Source organism: Gopherus flavomarginatus, chromosome 12 (genome assembly GCF_025201925.1).
Source record: "Gopherus flavomarginatus isolate rGopFla2 chromosome 12, rGopFla2.mat.asm, whole genome shotgun sequence".
NCBI lineage: Eukaryota > Metazoa > Chordata > Testudines > Testudinidae > Gopherus > Gopherus flavomarginatus.
The window spans coordinates 33,331,309-33,354,159 of record NC_066628.1 but is presented as its reverse complement, the minus strand read 5'-3'; the positions used below and the strand labels follow the sequence as shown (position 1 = coordinate 33,354,159).

General features: G+C 42.3%; 2 protein-coding genes across 2 annotated transcripts in view; both read right to left on the bottom strand.

Annotated features, from left to right (window-relative positions):
• The window catches only part of WDR45B (WD repeat domain 45B), a 65,645-nt gene extending 58,732 nt beyond the window's left edge, over window positions 1–6,913 (bottom strand). Inside the window, exon 1 of the mRNA XM_050919414.1 lies at window positions 6,909–6,913. The gene's annotated coding sequence lies outside the window, so the exon portion shown is untranslated. The remainder of the gene's footprint in view (window positions 1–6,908) is intronic.
• Window positions 1–17,600, bottom strand: part of RAB40B (RAB40B, member RAS oncogene family) — a 53,043-nt gene extending 35,443 nt beyond the window's left edge. Inside the window, exon 1 of the mRNA XM_050919427.1 lies at window positions 16,622–17,600. Within this exon, the coding sequence (XP_050775384.1) occupies window positions 16,622–16,763 (142 nt within the window). The 5' untranslated portion in view covers window positions 16,764–17,600. The remainder of the gene's footprint in view (window positions 1–16,621) is intronic.
• Between the last annotated feature and the right edge of the window lie 5,251 nt (window positions 17,601–22,851).

Genomic DNA, 22,851 nt, shown 5'->3' with positions numbered 1-22,851 from the left:
CAATACACGATCTTTAAAATTAATCACAATACAAACTCTGAGTATCCATTCAAGCAATGAAGTCTGATGAGAGACATTTACTGCATGAAAAAACAGATACAACCTTTAGCTCATAGACTACAAATACTTGTTTAAATATTGTTATTTACTGGCAGAAAAACTAAAAAGTTTCCCATTATACAGAGACATGTATAAACAATTTCTCACTACCAGTAAGAATCCTACTTTAGGGGCTTATATAAAAATAGACATTTTTCAAATCCAAAATGGAGGTTTGTATTTTTATATTCAAAACATTTAAAAGAAAAAGGTTATGTATCTGTCAAGATAGATAAAAACACAGAAAACTGAAAATGTCATAAAAGTAAACTTGCTCTTCTGCCATTCTCCCACCATCAAATAAAGCACTGTGTTTGAATAGAGCCGAGATCTCTGCAGTGGGGAACATATTATGCAATATGCACAGTTTTGTTTTTCCTACAGTGATCTGTGTTGTCCTCCGGCTAAACAAAACCTCTTATCATCAATCTGAAGGAGTAAAAAGAAAGAGCCTATACTTCTAGGCCAGAGGTTCCCAAACTTTAACAACCTGTGAACCCCTTTCACTAAAATGTCAAGTCTCACAAACCCCTTCACAAAAATGAATATTTCCAGGGATTTTCGCCTTTACCTGAGTATATATTATAAAAGCAGTGATCTTGGAAACATAAAATTTGTTTTTATGACATGCATATTACACACTATTTATTATTAATTATTTATCATTACAATATTTTTATTACATTATGAAAACGGCAACGCTCTTCCAAGATCTCACTGTCGTAGCTTGTGTCACTTTGAATAAGCATGATATAAGACAAGGCTCCTATGTTTTTCATCAAGGAGTATCAGATGTGAAATAGCATGAAGGTATTTAAGAAGCCAACTCAAAGAGTTCCTCTTACACAAGCATTCAGGTCTTGAGCAGTCCAGGAAAACAATGTATGTTACAACGAAGCTTAAACTTGTTCTTCATAATAATTTTAAAAACAATACCAGCTGCCTATTTAATTTTAAAAACAGAAAAAAATATCCACCTCCCTTTCCATTTCTTATAAAAGGAGTCTTGAAGTTTAAATCTCCTCAGTGTGATAGATATGCTTGCTTTGATCTGTTTAGCTCTTGGAAGTCCAGGGGCTCCAGGGCTGCTGGCCCCATGCTGTCCAAGATCCCTAGGGACAGCTCTGCTCACTATTAGGGAATTTTTTCCCAAGAACCCCCTGTAACATTTCACAAACCCAAGATGGGAACCACTGTTTTAGTGTAAATGTTTATCAAAACATTTGTATCATTCTCTAATCAGTCTGCACCAAAGGATTTTTAATTAAATTAAATACACTTGTTTCCAGTTGAATAGAAAGGTTACGTAAGTGTGTGTTCTACTGGACTTCAGTGTAAGTCATTAGAATTGCAGCTTTTTAGTCAATCAAAGACCATATAATTATTTCCCATGTAATTTTCTACACTCAACTGTCTGGCTTGCAGATGTCAGAGAAAAATCCTATGTAGGCGGAAATGAGATAGTAGCTGTCAACTAAATTACACTTCTCTCAAATACTTTAAGCAAAAACACACCCTGCTTGGAGATAAAGACTAATATTTAGAAGAAAAATATTGCATTATAGAGTTTCACTAGCAATGCTATGGTTAAAGAGGTGTTTGTATTCTCAGCCTCTATTTAGAATACACAGGCTTTACGTCTTTTTTTAAAGACATTCTTCACGCTGAAATCTTTCACACTTTGTCTCAGTCCAGAGATGCACTTTTCCAGAGAGTGAATAAAATCCATTTAAATTGAGTCTTTAAATTAAAAAAAACAACAAACTTTTATTAAAGCATGAAAAATTGATCATCCACGTGCATTTTTTGCACACCAGTAACTCAAAAGTGGTTTGAAGAGACAAGGCTGGCCTGTATGCAGTACTCAATAAGTATGTGTTAGTAAGTGTGAGGAAAGATTGGATAAGAATTAAGTCAAGAATAATTGAGATAATTATTGTGCACATGGAACATTTTTCCTTGCTGATGCAACTGTGCACGGAGTGTGGCTATCCAGATACCAACACACTGGGTCTTCATCCACAGGACTCTCTCCAGCTTGAGTTAATCATGCCCTTTACTGCATAGCCCCTTGTATCTCCCTTCCCAAATCTATCCTTAAAAGGCTGACAGACTTGTTGAATCCCTTCTGGAGTTATGTGGCTGCGGCTTTCAAATTTCATGCATGAGAAATTTTAGATTAGTTTGTGAACACATATAGACACCTCTCCTTTTCCCTTCTGTTTAGAGACAAGGAAGTTATGTTCATACAGTGTTGTCACAGATTTTAAAGGGATATGGTCAACTTTAATTTTTCATGTACTAATTAAAAAATTCAATTTTCTGATAAATCTATCTATGACAAGCAAGAACAGAATTTCTGTTGTGGATTAAGTTTTGTAACACTTTTCTATTCTCATGCAATTATTAAAGTTTTTTTTCCCAGCAAGGATTTCTGGGCAGACCTAACCATACTACCACTAAAAATACTTTCAATATTTTCCTTCTGTGCACATATGTACCTGCTGCCTTTTCAGTTCTACTGCTGCAGTTATTGGGAAACAGAGCCTGAGGAATATCCTGCATGCAACCTTACTCCAGGGCAGTGGATGAGGGCGATGCAACTGACCATCAACTAAACAGTGAAACTGACTACACCAAGCGCTGCTGACTTGCAAAGTAAAGATGAAAAAAAATAGAGAAGTGTTTCTCTGTTAATCTCAGATGCTATTTGCAACAACAGATGGAGATGTGATTTTCAAGTTTATAGTGTCCTTTTAGAACTACAGAAAACTAGTTTGGCTTTCCCCACAGCAATCATAACTGAGCCACATTGCATATATTTACTCACACCTATCCAGAAACCAATGTTGCTAAAGTGAAGGTTGATACAATAAAAATAACAATGTTAGGAAAAATACTGGGAAACTTACTTAGAAGAAATAAATTAAGACAGTATACCTAAAGATGTAAAAACCCTTTGTTCAGGCATTTGACAACTACAGTCGAGACATGCAAAGGTTAAGTATAGGGACTCTGGAAACCAAAACCATTTCTTCAAGTCTGAAAAGGGTTAGTTAATTTAACTACTAACTTCAAAACCATCTAATTACTTCCTTTTTTACATTATATGCTACCCTAATGGTAATCGCCCACATTTTTAGCAGAGTCTTTTCCGTCTCCTACAATAAACAAAGCGAAAGATTGGATTTATAATACAGGCTCATAGGCGGCAAGTTATATGGGCTCGAGGTGCCCAGGCTCCAGGAATATTCAGGGCCAGGTGCCCTGCTCCAGCAATATTTGGAGCTGGGTCTCTCCCCCAGCCCTGCCTGGATCGGGTCCCGGCCCTGGCCCCCGTGGGTCTCCCCCCACCACCCCGCCCCGCCCCACCGCCTCCCTGCCTGGAGCGGGTCCCAGCCTCCGCCTTCCACCCCTCCCCCTGCGTCCCCCCTCCACCGCGTCCTTGCCTGCTCGCAGATTGGCTCCCGGCAGAACTGCTGTCTGCTGCCCCAGGGTCCTAGCACCCGCCATCCACTAATGGCAAGGCAGGCTGCCCTTAACCTGCTCTTCTGCCCTAACCCTGAGCCTCTCCAATGCCCCAAACCCTCATCCTCAGCCCCAACCCTCATCCCCCTGCACCCTGATCCTCAGCCCCAGCCAGAGCCCTCATCCCCCTGCACCCGAATCCTCATCCCCAGCCAGAGCCCTCATGCCCCTGCACTCTAATCCTCATCCCCAGCCAGAGCCCTCATCCCTCCACACCGAGCCTCTGCCCCAGCTGTGAGCACCCCCGCATCATGAACCCCTTATGCTCAGCCCCAACCCTCATTCCCCTGCAGCCTGATCCTCTGACCCAGCATGCACCACCTCTCCTTCCTACACTCCCCCCAGCCGAGCCTGCACCCAAACTCCATCCCAAAGACTGCACCCCTCACCCCCTCCTGCAGACCCACCCCCTGCCCTAGCCCAGAGCCTGCACCCAGCACCCAAACTCCCTCCCAGAGCCTGCACCCCTCACCCCTTCCTACACCCCCCCCACCAGCCCAGAGCCTGCACCCAAGCTCCATCCCAAAGCCTGCAGTCCTCACCCCCTCCTGCACACCCACTCCGTGCCCCAGCCCGGAGCCTGCACCCAGCACCCAAACTCCTTCCCAAAGCCTGCACCCCTCCAGCACCCTAATCCCCAGCCCAGGACCTGCACCCCAGACCTCCCCCCTGAAACCCCGCCCAGAGCCTTAGAGGCAAGTGGAGGTGGAGTTTGAGGGGGCGGAGTTGGGGGGGCAGGTTCTGGGCACCACCAAAATTTCTACAAACTTGCCTCCCATGTACAGGCTTGGTGCCATCCTTATGACAGACAGACAAGGTTGTCTCTCCACAGATTTAAAATTTTTATTAGAGCTAATGTTAAAATTATATAATACACAGGTTGAGAAAAGAGTGTCTGTACATCTGGGTACAGTGCTTAAATTTTAAACAAACTTTGTATTTGTGGATAAACTCATAGGATACATATGGTACATAATCTGCAATAACCCCAATTTAGATAAATTTAAACAATATACTTTGGATATTAGAAACTGAATACTCAGGTACATCACTCATGAAAAGTTACACAGGCAGTTAGTTGTAGAAAGCAAATATAGAAATGAGTGTAGTTTGTCCCTTAGTAATTGAGCATTTAGGATGGGTTGTCCCTTAGTAAATATAATAGTCAGAGAAGTATGTTAGTTACTTGCACTGCAAGAGTGCATGGCATTTTTACAGAAGCTACTGTGGTTAACAGGCAGATTTAAGGCACAGAAGTTCACACTATATGAATAAGAATATACTGCGTATGTGAAGAGAGACCCTAGTTACTGGTGCTATGGGAAACATAACTTTGAATCTTCTGACTTTGGGGATATTCAAAATCTCAATATTGAAGCTACGTTAATGTAGTGTGCATTTATGAATTAGGATCACAGGAACGGCTACACAAACTAACAAGTCATCCACTTACTCTGGTCAATGTTGAATGCTTCAGAAGAAGTCATCAAATTCTGTTTTTTCTTGTATTAAAGAAACCAAAGTGGCTTTTTTATTTCATCATAATTTTATACTGCTCTTCCCTAAGAGAACAGACCTAGGTAAAACCTTCCAAAAGCATTCAATTTAATTAGGAGCCTAAGTCCACTTGCAGAAATGAACTAGCCACATAGTCACCCAAGTCCCATTGAAAGTCTATGAGGTTTAGGATCTCTAGTCATTTTTTACCCTGAGTCTTGTTACCTTTGTGTTGGATAGCAGCCCTCCCAACTCAGGCACTCTATCCAACCCTAGCTGCTTGTTTGGACAGCTTTTATATAAAATTTCTGCAACAAGAATCACTCTGAGCTCACTCATTTCACCTCATGGAGTAGGTTACCAGCAGTCTTGAAACCAGCATCTCTTCATGCTCAGGCAAGATTTTAATGTTCACTTATGATTTTGAAGTAATACCATGGGTCCATCTAAACTGTGTATATTTTCTACCCTTGGCTCACCAATTATTGCTTAGTTACCATCCCCTTTTGAAATTGATTTATTACATTTATTTCAAACTTCTGTCACATTTGTTAATTATATGTAGGGTGAGAGAATTTGCTTCTACCATGTGTTTCAACATCAAAAGCTGTGAACAACTCAAGTTGCAGCAAAGTGTTAAAGTTATACTACAACCAGCAAGTCAATTTTTCATGAGAAATAAATAGCTCTCCCATTTCCCGGCCCGCCCCACCAACAAAACTCAACGCCTTTTATCACAGCTGTGTCACTGCCTACACAGCAATCACAAATTACTGAGCTTGCAGAAGGTGCTTTTATATGGAAATTAGGGTATTTACATTTCTAAATCTTGCCCCTCCCTGTCACAGTTGCTAAAGACTCACCTTTTTCACCCTGCAGAGACTCCCCTACCAACCTCAACAATCTCCACATTACATGTACCTGAGAACTCACCAGTTCTCTAAGGATATGCTTTTTTGGTTTAAAACCCATGTTTTAATGAAAGCAGCACCAATACGGCTGAAGACAGCTGACAAATATATGCCCATGACCAGTGTACAGACAAATTAACAGACTAATTAACATGTCAGACAGGAATGTAATTATACAAAGAGTGGGTAGTACATGTTATAGCCCAGGGCCTTTGTACTTCAGCACATTGGATCCAGCTTACATAGCCCCTCCAAATTCTGCTACCAACACAATTTTCTCTCTCCTCCCTATCCCAGCCCAGATTAGGCACCATCTTCTTGTCCACCGCCACAAGCTGTTGTAAAGTATTAAGAGGGTTTAACTATGAGTGAGATCTTAACTCTCCTCTCTTTCCTGAGATGTGGAAGAAAGGGAAAATTGTGGCAGTGGGTGGATGGAACATTTTGTGAGTTAGCATACGTGGATTCTAGGTGAGAGTTTAAAGTCACCCATGTTTAAAGCCACAAGCCTCCAAATTAAAGGTGAGGCAGAGACTGTGTCTACACTAGCACTTTTGTAAGTAAAAGTTGTGTTGGTCGGGATGTAACAAAAAATAAAAAACCCACCTCTGATCGACATAAGTTTCACTGACAAATGCATCAGTGTAGACAGCACTATGTCAGCAGGAGATGCTCTCCAGCCAATATAACTACTGCCATGTGTTAGGGGTGGTTTAATTATGCCAGTGGGAGAGCTCTCTCCCATCAGCACAGAGCGGCTACATGAGAGACCATGCATCTGCAGCGGTAAAGCTGTGCCACTGTAAGGTCTCTAGTGTAAACATAGCCAGAGACTGTCTTTTTGTTCTGTGTTCATACATAGTTTAGCACAATGTGGTCCTGGTCCATCACTGAGGCTCCTAGATACTATTATAATAAATAAAGGTTTAAAGACTATTAATTCATATTCAAAACTATGCAGAGCCAATTTTGTAGATCTCATTTAAACAAGCCAAACATTAAAGTAGTATGTACTTGGTTATAATTTATGGCACTGAATGTAAGACTGGGCATTAAATTTCATGGGTTGTATTATTACATTATACTACTAAACATTTTTCTTTCAATACTAATAAATAAGCCATAATTAAGATGTATGAATACAGGGCGAGTTAGTGTTAAACTTTCAGTCTTAACTCTGGAACTGAGTGTTTTCTTCTCAATCATAATTCTGCATTAACATTAGTTGGCTAGACTATATTTGTGTATTACAACAGATGAAAACAGAAGAGAGAGAAAAAAACATTATTTACTTGTGTATAACCCACTTAATCACTAAACAGTTTTGGGTTCCCCAATGAAAAATTCAGCCACCTAGGTGGTTTTCACAATAGCCAACCAGAAAGAAACATGTTGAGACTATTACATAAGTAGATTCTCCACACCAGGTAAAAGTGCAAATGTTCTTTAAAAAAAATAAAAAAAAAAACCTAAGGCAAACACACCCAGCTCATATTGGGTAAATATTTAACCTAGTATTATTTCTTCCTCACAATTCTCAACCTGAATTCCAGAAAACAAAACAATCTAGAGAATCCGAGTGAGAGCCTGACACAAATAAAACATTCTAAGGCCTTGTCTACACTGCCACTTTACAGTGCTGCAACTTTCTGGTTCGGGGGGGTGAAAAAAAAACACACCCCTGAGCGCTGCAAGTTTCAGCACTGTAAAGTGGCAGTGTAGATACTGGAGCTCTCCCAGCACTGGTGCCGTGACTACACAGCCACATTAAAGCTGTGAAGACATAACATTAGTAAGTTCATTGGCTTGAAAAGCAGTAATCATCTCAGATATTTTCCATTCAGAGTTCAAATCTGAAAACAAAGAGACTCCAGCAACACGTTAAAAATTAGCCAATACACTGGCCCACATTCAGCCTGAGTCAGAGTTCACTCCTAGTTGGTTTAATGGGACACAGTCAGATGGAAGGTTGATTAATTTTAAAAAAGTTCAAGATACTCTCCAATAGTGTACCTGTCCTAAGCCCCCTTCCAATTTTGTGTTTTTACAACTGCTTTTCCCCTCATGTTTTTCTCTCTCTTGCAGCTGTGAAAAACCTTCACAAGCAACAGGGAGACTGACTGCACATGACAAAAGCTGAAATTGGCTACATGCAGAGAGATGTTGAATGCACAAAATAAACTGGGGAAAAAAAGAAAACTACTGTATTTTTCTTTAGTGTCTTTCAGTTAAAATAACTTTAGGTGCTACGTGTAATAATAGCAAATTAAAGTCACTTGTGTGACTTTAGGGTACGTCTACACTACCCGCCGATAAATCGATCCCAGATCGCTCTCCTGTCAACTGCTGAACTCCAGCTCCGTGAGAGCTGGAAGCAAAGTCAACGGGGGAGCCGCGGCAATTGACCCCACACCGTGAGGACGCGAGTTAAGTCGAACTAAGATACGCAACTTCAGCTATGAGAATAATGTAGCTGAAGTCGAGGTATCTTAGGTCGATCTCTCCCCTACCCCCGAGTGTACACCAGGCCTTAGTAACAGAATCTGAAATAAGAAACACTACACCAGTGTTAGATTTTACCACCTCATTATTCTTCTAAAATATTACATCATGTAGAATGTATTTGATCAAAGACACATTTCATTTTGAAAAAAGTAAGTTAGGGAAAAAGTAAGTTAAGACATAAAAACGATACTCGTGAAAATCAGGTATTTTAAAGGTTAATCATTTAAATGATCCACTTAAACCAACCACCGTGCTTTTGAAGGGGGCACAGACAATATAAGCCTACTGATCAATTTGGTTGAGAAGCATTCGTCTAAAGATCCTGCCCTGTGCTGAAATATGGTACTGTGGCATACATCTAATGTTTGGAGGAATAGACAGATACTATCACACCGATGTACCTAAGCTACACCATGTCAGGACAGATAGATGATCAACAGAAGAGTCGAAGTGGGAAGAATGTGGTGTGCAGTGAAGCAGCCAAAAAAAAAAAAAAACAACTAGTCTCTGCACAAGGCTGGAAGAGATATGGGTCCCTGTGACTACCCTGCCTAAGTAGGATGAAGGTCTGTCTTCTATTTCCTTTAGTAATGAAAGCTGAGGATACAAACATGATTCCATTACAAGGTCTGTAAAGTCTATTGACCTGCATAACAGCTATAGATCGTGTCATGTTGATTGAAGCCTGGAGGAAATGCCAATGCCTTCTCTGCCAAGTGGCTTAAGAAGGGTTCTGGGAATTGGGACATCCTGAGTTTTCTCTCTGTGTTGCTGCATATCAAATTTTGGAAAAGATCAATAAGGTTATATGCCTGAGAAATAAAGAGTGAATTAGCAAAAAAAGTCTATAAAATCTTCAAAATATGACAAAAAAAATAATGTCAAACCAGATTCCAGTCCTGTTTTGAGAGTAGAAAGAATCTGTAGCAACTCAGGCAAGAATGACAGGGATAGGTTTGGATTAAGGTTCCCATTCAGCATCGTCCAGTTCCTCCAACCCATGCAGGTGCCAACTGCTTGCACCAATAATTTATTAATGGTAATGACACCTAAATGGTGGGCACTTTTCAAACATTTAGGAATGATGGTCCCTGTTCCAAAAAGCCCATGATCTAAGGACAGATGGAGGTTATGGGAATGGGAATAATAGACAATGTGATATGAAATTAAGGAGAAAGGAGACAGTGATTGAGGGAACAGAGCAAGAGGCAGAGAGAGTCAAAGCTCAGATTTTAAATCTGATGTTCCGCATAGAGAAGGATTTAGGAGGAACACAAGTTTGGATGAGAATTACATTAGATTTTCATGCCAAGCAATCTTAGTGCAAATTCAGTTTTCTCTTTTCTAGTATGAAAGCAAAAACTAAAAATACAGTGGATAAAAACTAAATGCTAAACACCAAAATACTGGTCAACCCAATAACAGCAAATGTGAGGTTTCATGTTTCAGTTTAAAGGCAATTATCTCTCTTAAATTTAATTCTGAAGGATAATTTAATGACACTCAAAAGCAGATTTAAATCCCTATAAACCTGAATTTCTAGAATTTCTCTTAAATTCTTTATTGGATGAGACTGCTTTTTTTTTTAATCTAGTGCAGAGTCAGTCTGCTGGGAATTGCAATTCTGATTTCAAGAAGGATTTGGAAAATCTACCTGACATGTATTATCCAAAGAATTAAACCTACTAACTAGCCCTCACTATCCCTGACTCTGGGAGAATGGGAGTTCTCCAAGGAGTTCTTCATGGACCATACTTACATGCTCCATCTTTCATGCCAACCCTTTGATAGTATGGTTCTGATAAAGCTCCCTTCTCTTTCCTTTCCAGAGCTCCTGGTTGATATGAAGGTGCAGAATGAAGGCCTCTTCATTATTCTACCCCTTCATCGGCCTCAGGGTTACTGTGAGGGGAGGAAAGGAAGGGGATTTTGCAATCCTGCCCCAACCCCAGCCTCCTCTACCATGAGTTAGAGCCTGCATGCACTAGACTGTTTTCCTATATTGCAGCAACCATGTAAAATTGTTACATGGTTGCTACATGTCTCATTTCCTTTTTCTAGTTAATAAACTTTCTAAAAGTTTTTTACAGGATTGGCTACAGGCATTGTCTTTGGTGTAAAATCTAGGGTACCAATTGATCTGGGGTATGTGACTGGTTTCTTGGGACTGCGAGCATAGACGGTGTGCAACTCCTGCATTTGGGAAGGTTGGGCAGAAGCGCCAGAAGCTTCCTAGAAGTGGGGTGCCACAGCCCCTATTCCGACCCAAGGCCCTGCCCATGCTCCACCCCTGCTCCACCCTGAGGCCCACTCCTGCTCCGCCCCCTCCCCTTAAACCCCCCTGCTGCTCCCATCTCTTCACTAGACCCCTGTGTGGATACAAAATGTATATCCGCAGATATAAATTGGTATCTACAGAGCGGCCGGGCTCTACCAGGAACTGGGCAAAAGCAGCAGTGTGTTGGGCTGCCACTCCCAGGAGTCAGTGCCCCTTGTCGGCACCTCCTCCAGCATGGCCATACTGCTCCCAGCCCCACTAACTTCTTTTTAATAATGAAGATTTATGTTCTGTAGAAATGAAGGCTTAGGTCCACATTCATTCATGAGTGGATTCCTCTCTTTGTGCTCTCCCTCATAAACCCTCATTTCAGATGCAAGAGCATTAGAATCATACCTAAAATACTCATAATGCAACCTTTCACTTGTTTGTGAATCACTGAAAATGTCAGTCATGAAAACTGTCCAATTACAACATCAGCAAGGTATAATTTACACTAGTTCATGAGCAAGCCTCCCTCCGTGTAAGAACACTGATGTTTAGACAACAGAGGAGCTCTCCTTTACATAAAAAGGGTTATTTAAAAAAACAAAAACACGTGGACTAAGATTTCTTTACAATGGTTTTAGTAGTTTCTTGCTCACAGACACACTCCTGGAAATACTTTTAAACTCAACTCAGCAGGCTGCATCCGCAACCCCACCATGCAATGCTCATAGGAATTCAGGAGCATAAACTGAAAGCTAGTTACATAAGTGGAAGACACTGCAGTTTTATTTACCAAAGATAGTTCTAATACAGCACAGGCAGAATCAGTAATGTATCACCATTCAAAACATTTCCATTTACTCCCCTAGTTTTAGCAGCAAGTAGATCAGTTCTAATAGAGCTTTGCTTTCTTTCAGAGTACTGAGAAAGGAACAGCTACCATGACTTTTAGAATTGTTTTTAAGTTTGAAATTCCCCATTAATGAAGAGAGAACCATTTAGGAGTGATGTAAACAAATGGAATGCCTCTTTAAACCTACTATTAAGGCAACTCAGAGCCTCGCAATCCATCTGTTCTTCAGGACAAAGTGCAAAGACAGACCTCAGGGAAACTAAACTAACTATGACTACTTAACTACAGGTGCTCTCACTGACCTATGGACCATGGGTGATCTGCAGAGAGCTGGCTGCTCGCATAATATCCATTTTCCCAATCCTTAAAGAATCCACCCTTCATCCCACCTCTCTTGCCAACTATTGCCCCAACTCCCTTCACCTTTAAACTTATCAAATGTGCCATTACAATCAATACCTCAACAACCTTGGTCTTCCCTTGTCCATCATGACTTACCCTCACTTGGTTCTTCTTCTTCTACCTCTTTAATTATATCTTCAGTGCCCCTTTTGGAGTCCCCTCCTCTTTTATCCATATGAGTCACACAGGACTTGATACATGGCCCCTTCCCATTCTCATTTTACAAGCTTTCTGGGCAATCTCATCTGCCCATCTGGTTTTGACAATCTTATGTCAATGTCTTACAGCTCTCCCCTATATCTACTGTTGGACTGCAGCTTGTCTCTCTGACATCTCTTGAAGATTACATAGTCAACTTAAAGCTAACATGGCCAAGACAGAATTATTGACCTTTCTGTCCATACCCTTCCCTTGCTTTTTGTTCTGTTACTTTTGCCATCAATGCGAGCCTCTTCCACCCATGTAATCTTCACGCAAACCTCTCCATGCCTTCTAGCACACCACCTTTACGCAAGGAACACCCTCTTTGAGCTGATCCATCAGCTAACCTCTCTTCCCTCAAATCCAATCTCAGGACCCACCTCGATTACTTATCAGCCTATTACACTCCAGGTGCTTACAAACTGATTGTTTAATAATTTTTCCAATATCTTTCTATGTATCAAAGTTGCCTGACTGCTCTATAATTCCTTGGGTCCTCTTTGTTCTCCTTTTTAAAGACAGGTATTAAGTTTGCCCTTCTCCAGTTCTCTTCTCATCCTCTATTGGCTCTCAAAGATAACCATTAAAATAGTTCCACGGTTGCTTCAGCGAGTTTCTTAAGTACTGTACCATAAGATGAATTGCACTAGCCCTGTTGACAAATACATTTAAATTATCTAAATATTCTTTAATATTTTCTTTCCCTATTCTGGTTTAAGTTACTTTCCCCTTGTTGTTGCTAATAATCACCAATCACACATCATCTTCAGGCCCACCTCTTCAAGCATTCTATGCTTCTTATATCCAATAATTCCTTCACTCTCCTTCTGATTTATTACTCTTATGTGGGCACAAACCACTGTGTTTGTTTAATCTTTATAATTTAGAGTGTCATATATTTGTCAAGGTGTCTTATCTGTTTGTGAAGTGATATGTAAACTTACTGCCTTATGTGCATTTGTGTATGATTATTAATAATCGTAAAACAGATTTCAAAAGGTGTTCAGAGTGCTAGTGAAATGCTTCAAGAGAATATTTTTATTACTTGATTGCCAGGATCTCTACTCACAGGAAAACTATGCTAGTCATATTATACAATGTAGAGAATTTTTACCAGCAAAACAAAATCAATGAAAGCTTTACATAAAACTGACTGATGCAAGATTGGTGACACTGGGAGCTATTTCAACATTCTCTCTTACTTACACCAAGATACATTCAGGGCCCCTGCCCCGTGGACCCAATCGGCCCCCTCACCCTTTCACTGCCAGCCGGCTGCATGATCTGCAGCCGGTTTTGTTCCAGACCGCGCCACAGAAACATCTGTACTCGCTCGTGCTCCATACCCTTCACTACCTCACCCTCGCGTCCCGCCCCCGATACAAATGGCGGGACCTCCTGCCGCCTCTCGAGGGTGAGGAGCCCCGGTGGGCCAGCTTGTACTCTGCCCTGGTCCCGAGGCCCGCCGGGGATATCAGTTGGCGGCTCCTTCACGGAGCCGTGAGCACGGGCGTGTACTTGGCGCGGTTCACGTCTGTCCCTAGCACCTGCCCTTTCTGTGGTGAGAAGAAGACCTTGGCGCACGTTTATTTGGAGTGCGCCAGGTTGCAGCCCCTGTTCCGGCTCCTCCTGAATATTTTTCTGCGTTTTTGGTTGCACTTTTCCCCTCACCTTTTTATCTACACGCTTCCCATCCGTGGCCCCACGAAGTCGCGGGATCTCCTTTTCAACCTCCTCTTGGCCCTGGCCAAACTGGCCATCTATAACACCAGGGAGAGGAGGTTGGCTGACGGGATTTCCTGCGACTGTAGGGCCTATTTCCGTTCCTCCGTCTGCTCACGCATCCGGGCAGAGTTCCTCTGGGCGGCGTCCACTGGCTCCCTTGACGCCTTCGAGGAGCAGTGGGCATTGTCCGGGGTTCTCTGCTCGGTGTCCCCATCAGGTTCCCTTCGTTTAGCCCTATGACCTCACTCCCGATCCTGTTTTTTCATTAGTTGTCCCCCGTAATTACTTGGTGTCCCAGACCTGTGGGTCCTCCCCTTAGGCTGGGGGGAGGCCCTTTTGAAGTGGGCGGGCTTTGCCCGCCCACCCCCGCTGGATGCCAATAGGACCAAGATACATTCAGGGATGGAAGTGTTGGCCCAGTGTGGCCTTCTATATGTAAAGACACAGTATACAATGAGTGCTCTTAAGAAAAAAATGCTGATTTTGCCTTGGTTAAATAGGTATTATTACCTTAGTATTTAATATCCCAAATAATATGGGCCTGATTCATAACCCATGGAAGCCAATGGAAAGCCCCATACAGATTTCAGTGCTTGGTGTATCAGGCCCATACTAAGGGCTTGTCTTCATGTACAGCACTGTAGCTGTACAGCTGCACCAGTGCAGTGTGCCATTGTAGCACGTTAGTGAAGATTCTATTATGTCAGTGGGAGAGCTTCTCTCGTTGATATAGCTACCTCCTCTCGCACCGGTGGATTAATGATGCTGACAGGAGAAGCTCTGCCATCAGTGTAGTAGCATCTTCACTTAAGAGTTACAGCTGCACACTGCACTGGCGCAGTGTTGTATAAGAAGACAAGCCCTTAGTATGGGCCTGATACACCAAGCACTGAAGTCTGTATGGATCTTTCCATTGATTTCAATGGATTTTGGGTCAGGCCCATATTATCTGGGATATTAAATACTCAGTTCTCCTGTTGTTATAGCACTGTCTACACCGGGGGTTAGGTCAGTATAACTGCTTCACTCAGGGATGTGGATTTTTCACACCCCTGAGTGATGTAGTTATACAGAAATAAGTTTGTAGCGTAGGCCTGAGGTAAGATAATGGTAGTCATTTAAGGCAGTCAGCAAATTTGCAAGGTGACCACTGCAGTTCTAACATATAACATAACTTTACAAAAGAGCAAAATTGTGAAGTGGAGTTGGGTTCCATCAAAACATCAAACAAAAAATCCACACAAGACATCTATTTTGCCTACACACAACCCATCATAATTCAGTTTTGAGTCATTGTATGTAGCTCACAATTCTCTGCTTTGCAAATATATCTGGTATTGATGGGGGCTCTTCAGTCTCATTCCTTAAAAGGTTAAATGAAGGAACAAACTACAAATAGAAACCCCATCTTAGAGGGCCACTGTTCTGACATCACAAATTTTTTATACACCAAAAATATAAAACTGACATATGGTAAGTAACATTTCATTGCAACTTATCAGTCTTAACATTACCTTTTCTTCCGTCCTTCCTTACTTTTAAAATCACTCAAATTGGCAATCCACCTTTTTGGCTTTTTGCAATCAGTGCATCATTTGCTGACTAACAATTCATTTTAGAATAAGTATTTTTGTATAAGAATTAAAAAAACACTTTTGTGATGCACAAAAGTTATAATGAGCACATCCTTGAATCTCTGTTTAGCACACAATCCTAAAATATTGACTCTGTATGTTTATTTCCTTACTGAGTTTGCAGCTAAAAGAAATAATACACATTGTCTTATTTAGTTATACTTTTAAAAAATATATATATCAAAATGCAACCACATTAAATATGTGATGAATTTGTAAAAGGGAGGTTGGTTCGGAGTGTTATAGCCCATCCCTTAAAAATGGTTTGCTTTTAACGGCAACACTTCCACAGAGGAATAAACACCCCAAAAACATTCTGCTGCAAATGACTAATTTATAAATAAAGAAGACTCTACGAATGCTCAATGCCCCTCTTTACTTATTGGTCACAGGGAACACGGAACAAAATGTTATGACAGCTTGGGTAAGATGATCCCTACTTCTTTGACCAGTGATGTCTACTTGACACTGATGAAGCATGTCTCTCAAGTCTTAGCTCCCAAAGTAGTTTCGAAGTGGAGACTTGCTGGCATGGGATTTGAAACCAAAATAAATCGTGATTCTACTCCCCTCTTCAAGAGCACAGGCACAGGAAAACATCACACCTCCTCTACGTTCCATGCACCCTTCCCATTCCAGCTATGCCTGGGAACATCACAATCATATCAGGAGAGGTTTCAAACAGTCAGTCAACTATCAGTCTAAGGATTTAGGTGCACCAGATAGTACCTCTGCCTCCCATTCAATTGTGAGTTTTCTAATTCACAATGGAACTTGATGGCTGAAATCTGGAATAGCCTAACGGTGCCTTTGAGCACACATAGTTAAAAGGGAGGCAGGCAGCAGCAGACTGAAGCTCCAGAAGAGAAGTTCATCATTGTCATAGGGAGGGGAAGCCTAGCAGCACAGAACAACGGAGGCTGGGAAGGGAACTAGTCGGAAACGAGCTACCATCTCGAAAGCCACTTGCAGGAGTGGTACAGCACTCTGTCCAACTTACCCATGTTGTAGCCATAGGGTGATTCAGTGGCTCCATCCTGCAAGCTAGCCAGGATCTCTCCTTTGCCCACGTCGCTGTCCCCCACCAGCAGAAATTTCAGCAAGAAGTCATAGGCTTTCACTGGGCTGCCCACGTGGCTCATCCTCTTTTCCCTTACCCCCTGAAAAAAATCTCTCCGGCGAATCAGCTCCCAGAGCCCATCACGGGAACCCGGGAGGAAAAAAAGTCACCGTGGGAGCAGCAGCAGCAAACAGCAACAGGAGACAAACAGAGGCATGTTCAACAGCACCGCAGCTCAGGGCAGGCGGCGCCAGCCACGCACGGCGGAGGTAACAGGTGGTGCAGGGCTATGTACTGCGACACGAAAACGCACCTGGTGCCCGGGAACGGTCTCAGACTGCGTGACCCTGGGGACATTCGCTACAGCCCAACTTCACACAGGCACGGGGGGCTGGCTGCTGTCTCACGACACAGGCAGCAGCAGCGAGGGAGGTGGGGACGCGCACTCTGTGGCGCTGGGGGTCCAGCACCCCCACCAGCGGGGGTAGTTACTGAGCAACGGGGACACCCGTCATGTCATGACGGAGCACAGGCAGGCGTCTATCGCCACAGGAGAGGGGGGGCGACCTATCATGGAGACGAGCAGCCGCGGGGGGTGGCCCACGGAAGGGAGGAGGCTCCTGTTGTCGGAAGGGTCACGGGACAAGCCCGGGCCGGAGCAGGATCCAGTCGCGGGGCTCCAAAGTGCAGGTGCACGACGCCCCGTCCCGGCGCCACCGCCCGGGCTCCCCAGGGGATCGGGGGAGTCGGTGCCCAGCCCGGGCTAGAGCTCGGTCCCTCCGGCCGCGAGCGAAGCGCGGGTCTGGGTCTCGCGCTGCTCCTGGCCGCGATCCTAGGTCCCCGCTGCCTCCCCTCAGCGCAGCGAGCTCCGCACCGCAGTGGCCCAGAGTCTCTACCCTCGCTTTGCCCCAACACGCAGCACCGTGACAGCGGACCCAGCCCCACCCAACTCGGCTCCCATTGGTGCCTCAGGATCCTGGTCCCCGCCCACCTCTTCTTCTATTGCAGCGCTATACTAAGGGCCACGCCCACCTCTTTTTCCATTGGGCAACGGGTCTCCCAGCCTCGCCCGCCTCTTCTTCTATTGGGAGATCGAAACCCTCAGCCCCACCTTGCTCTTTTCCCATTGGGGGCAGGGTATTCGGAATCCCGCCTCCTCTTGTTCCCATGGGGGCACAGCGGTTCAGTTGCTAGGCTAGTTCTCCCACGCTATTGATGCTCTCGCCCGTCGATCACGGATTTCCACGCCCCCTGCAGGAGCGGGGCGGCCTCTTTCATTGAGAGTAGCGTTTGGGGAGTATTTAAACTGGAGCAGAGGCTGTGAGTTCGAACCCAGACCCCACCCCTAGGCTCCCAGCCTATTCCCACGCCAGCGATTTGAGGCTGCAGGGGGCTGAGCCCATTCACAGCCAGGTTGGGCCCCATGCAGCTGAGGGGTTTGTGCCTGCAGCCATTGGCTTCAGTAGAGCCCTACTCTGAGTGCTGGGCAGTGCAGTGAGTATGAGTCAACTCCCAAACGGCTGGGTACTGGCTACTTTTCTAAGTGCCTTCCACCACTAGTGTGACATATTACCCCGTTCCCCCCTGCCCATCAGGTAGGGTGACCAGATGTCCCTATTTTATAGGGACCATCACAGTATTTGGGGCTTTTTCTTATATAGGCATCTATTGCTCCTGTCCCGCTTTTTCACACTTGCTGGCTGATTCGTATCCTCAGGTCATTTCAATGAACAAGCCCTAAGAACAACATAACAAGGAGACCACTGGTTTTGGGAGGCAGGGACCTATGCTTTCATCTTGGCTCTGTAACCCAGGCTGCTGGCCTGCTCACATCAGGACTGAATGAGATCCAATGGTTCTCCTGGCTCACACCTCAGAAAGCGCATGTGAGAATTCAATGTGTTGGGATGTCAGCATAAAAGACATTTCTACTGTTCTAGGGACACTGGAAGGGCTAATGAGCAGAATGTAGCCAGGTCAGGCAGGAAGTCAGAGGAGAGGTAGCATCAGGCCCATCTAAAAATTCAAAGTAGACATTACGAAAATTCAGTTTTTTCACTAACAGTTTGCCTAGAGATGGTTCCCCTGGAGGCTAGAATTGTTAATTATTTACATAGTGCTATAGGTGATCCTAGTACAAATAAGCAAGGTCTCTCTGCACAGCAAATGTTTATCTTTGGCTATAACTGATTACTTGGTAGGATCTTATACAATCCAATATGAACACATCAGAAATGTGTCACTAACTTAAATAGAATGGCTGGGATTCTATGTAAATTATTTAAAAATAATGTTAGTTAGACATAATGCTGTTTGTCAGTACACTAAGGTAATCAATAGTTAGAAATTAATGGTTTCATGGAACAAACAAATCTAAAATGGTGTTTAGCTCATTGCTATGGTCTGGCACCGAAGAGTCAGCACTAAACATAGATAATAATGGGCACAAATGGAAATTAGAATGAGGATTTTAAAAATTGGAAGTTGTTTAATGTTGCCTGTAGCCATATTCCTTTGAAGTGTGATTTTGTCAGATCTCTTAGGCTGGGCCGGGCCAATCATGAGCCAGGAGACCTCCAAACAAAATCTCTATGTGGCTGAAAAGAGTGGTTGTAGTACTTATTTTGGTTCAGTACTGAACCAGTATCTCAACAAGGTACTACAGGACAGTATGGTATTGGAAGTGTTCTGCTGTGGAATGAGTGCTCACCCTCCTCCTGCCCCCATCAGTAATATAAACTCTGCACATCTACCATTAGAGATTAGCATTAGTGCAGCTAGATTAATGTCACTAGACCAAACAGACAAACAACAAAAACAGAAGTAGACAAAGACTTACTGTTAAAATTGTAGTTTTTTATGGTTTGTTTGCAGCATTTCATAGCAAATAAGTACAGTTTTGATAAATCACATGTTCATAAAAAATCCAGTAGCATTCAATATATGTTTCTCTAACATGGAAGACAAATATAGAACTGCCTAGATAATATAAATATATATTTTTAAAAGCAGTTAGACATACAGTAGCATTAAAAGTGACATTAAGATAATAAGGGCTTTGGTAAACACAACAGCATAATGCTGTGCAACTACAAAATATAACAGCATACAGGGCCCTTTGAACTGGAAAAACAAGCAAATCTTGTTTTTCTGGAAACCTAAGCATCCTTACCAAAAGCATATTGCTGTTGGGAGCAGCAGCAAATACAGCCAGTCAGGGTTTACTCTGGGTCATCTCCTTTATCATACTTTTTATTGATAACAAAAGAACTTTCTTCACTGCTAAATCCTGTGCACATAGGTATAGCAGAAAGCCAATCTATAGGAGCTGTATTTCAAAGCTTCACCCCAGTCCTGAACCAAACTATTTAATTGCTTGTTTAACCCCTTTGGATTAGATGCACCCAACCTTTGCAACACATACATACACCTAAAACAGCAGCTTGTCAAGAGCACATGGTCTACATTTAGGCCTGTTTCTGGGCAGTGCTGAGTGCCTTCACCTTCCATTGATTAAGGTGGAAGTTGAAACTATCCAGCATCTTACAGGACTGGGCCCTTCATTTGTAAATACATAATAGGATTATACTGACCATGTAAATAATTGGTTTACATGAATTTTACTTCTAATTTATAACTTTTTAAATGAAGGAAAAAATCTAAGCTACTTTGACAGGAGATAAGTGTGTGACACACTAAAACTGTCAGATATTAGTAACAGCAGAGCTCTGTAAGGTCTTGAAGACAAGGATGAGAAGTTTAAACTTGATGTGGTGAAAAAGATGGAGCCAATGGAAGGATTCAGAGGAGTGACATAGACCAATATGCAAGTGAGAAGGTTTTAGCAGACCCATTTGAAATAGAGGAGAACATATAGGTGTTGGGGAAAGGGGTGATTTACATCTGTATAGCACATATAGACTAGTGAATGGTAAGGGTTAGCAGGTAAAAATTAAACATGCAACTTTTTGTACATGAAATTCACTGTGCATATACACGTATCTTGCTGTGTGTATCCATGTCAATCTCTAAGTGCATACAAATGTGCAGATGCGTTGCTTGATTTGCAGAAGTAGGAATATTCAGAGGTATTTTACCAGTTTTCCAGTTAGTAACATTCAGTTAGAATTATTTAAAAGAGCTTACTGTATAGCACTCTTTGCTCAAGTTTTGGCTATCAGTCTCAATCAGAGGAGCACAATTGGAAGCTGGTGTCTGAAAACTGACCAACATAAATGCACAGAAACTTTTGTTTTCAAATGTAATTTTTTTTAATATACATCTATCAGATTTCCATAGGAACTTCTAAGACTGTCATGGAATGGTCTAGAGTCATTCACAATGTGAACATACTACAACCAGAAACATTTGTGTTTCTAATATATGTACACTGCTACCTCGATATAACGGCACCTGCATAACATGAATTTGGATATAATGTGGTAAAGCAGTGCTCTGGGGGGTTGGAACTGTGCACTCTGGTGGATCAAAGCAAGTTCAATATAACATGGTTTAATTATAATGTGGTAAGATTTTTTGGCTCCCAAAGACAGCATTATATCAAGACAGAGGTGTACTTTATTTTTTTAATAATATCAGGAGTAAAAGTCATCTCATCCAACCCCCTCCTCAAAGAAAGACTAATCCCCAGACAGATTTTTACCCCCAATTCCTAAATCACCCCCTCAAGGATTGAAATCACAACCCTGGCTTCAGCAGGCCAATGCTCAAACCACTAAGCTCTCTCTCCTGCCCAACTGGAAAGGACCCTGAAAGGTCACTGAGTCCAGCCCCCTGCCTTCACTATCAGGACCAATTTTGCCCCTGATTCCTAAGTAGTCCCCTCCAGGATTGAACTCACAACCCTAGATTTAAGTATGTCAATGCACAAACCACTGAGCTAGCCCTCTGTCCCAAATGTCTTTGACATGGCACAGAATACTGCACTCCTACCTTTCATTTTAAATCAGGAATTTTCATTTAGTGTAATCTCTCAGATGATAGTTATTGCTCTGTGTGCTCCATTCATTATTTTATAAGCTCAAGGTCCTTCTGAGAGTATTGCAAATTTGTTTTCTCCAATAAATTCTAGTTTATTTGGCTTCATGCATTAGCAGACCGTGGAACTTCATAATATAGTAGCATGTTGCTGGAACTGCTGCTTCTATATGTATATGTGAGAAGTGTACTTTTTTTTTCCCCAGCTGCTGTATGAGTCAGATCATGTATTTCTAATTTTTAAATGTGAGCTAACAGACATATACTGCTGTCTTGGTAGTTTTCAATCTTTTTGCCTATATAGGCAACAACATTCTGTGTTGGCTAGAGCCCAGCACTGGAGAGCTAGAGACTAGTGTTCTAATCCCACTACTAACACTAACTTGTTTTGTGATCTCAGGCAAGTCATTTCGGTTCTCTTTGCCTCAGCTTTCTCATCTTTAACATAAAGGAAATAAATTACTTAACACTTCTTTACAGAAGGTATGGTATGAGGTTTAAACCACAAATGAGATCCTCATATGGAGAGTGTTATACAAATGCTAAGTATTAATTATGATCAATTATATACATTACATGTAACAATTGTGTGTGTAGTTTGTTTTTTTTTTAAATATATAGTGGTAAAACCTTCATGCTGGTGGTAATCTGTTCATTCCTTACATTTGTTCAGATTTCGTTATGGCAGACAGCTAAAGGAAGGACAGGAGCTAAATTCCTGAAGTGGTAGAACTGATGGTTAAATTGTACTTCACTGGATTTTTACTCTTAGTTTATGTTTTTCCTTTTGTTATGAAAAACTCAAACTGTCCTGTTAATTACCATGTTCAGTTTCAGAACAGCAGTCTCCCTATTAGTCGATTTTACAGCAATAAAACTTCCACTTTTCAAATGTTTATTTTGATATCAAACTACGAAGTGCTGGAGTGTTTCCCTTTTTCTGAATATTTCCACTTACCTTTGACATTTACTTGTAATCATGTTAGGAACAAATGCTTGGGACAAGCCCAGGTTTGTTTTGCAGAGCAGTTTGTAGTTACACTTTATACAGGAACTAGTGGACTAGGAATACGCCCACAGTTCCTTAACCCATTAGTTGTTCAAGTAGATGTAAAAGTATCTGCTAATCCACTTTAGAGTATCATCATTGCCTGGTTAGTAATAGTTGAAAA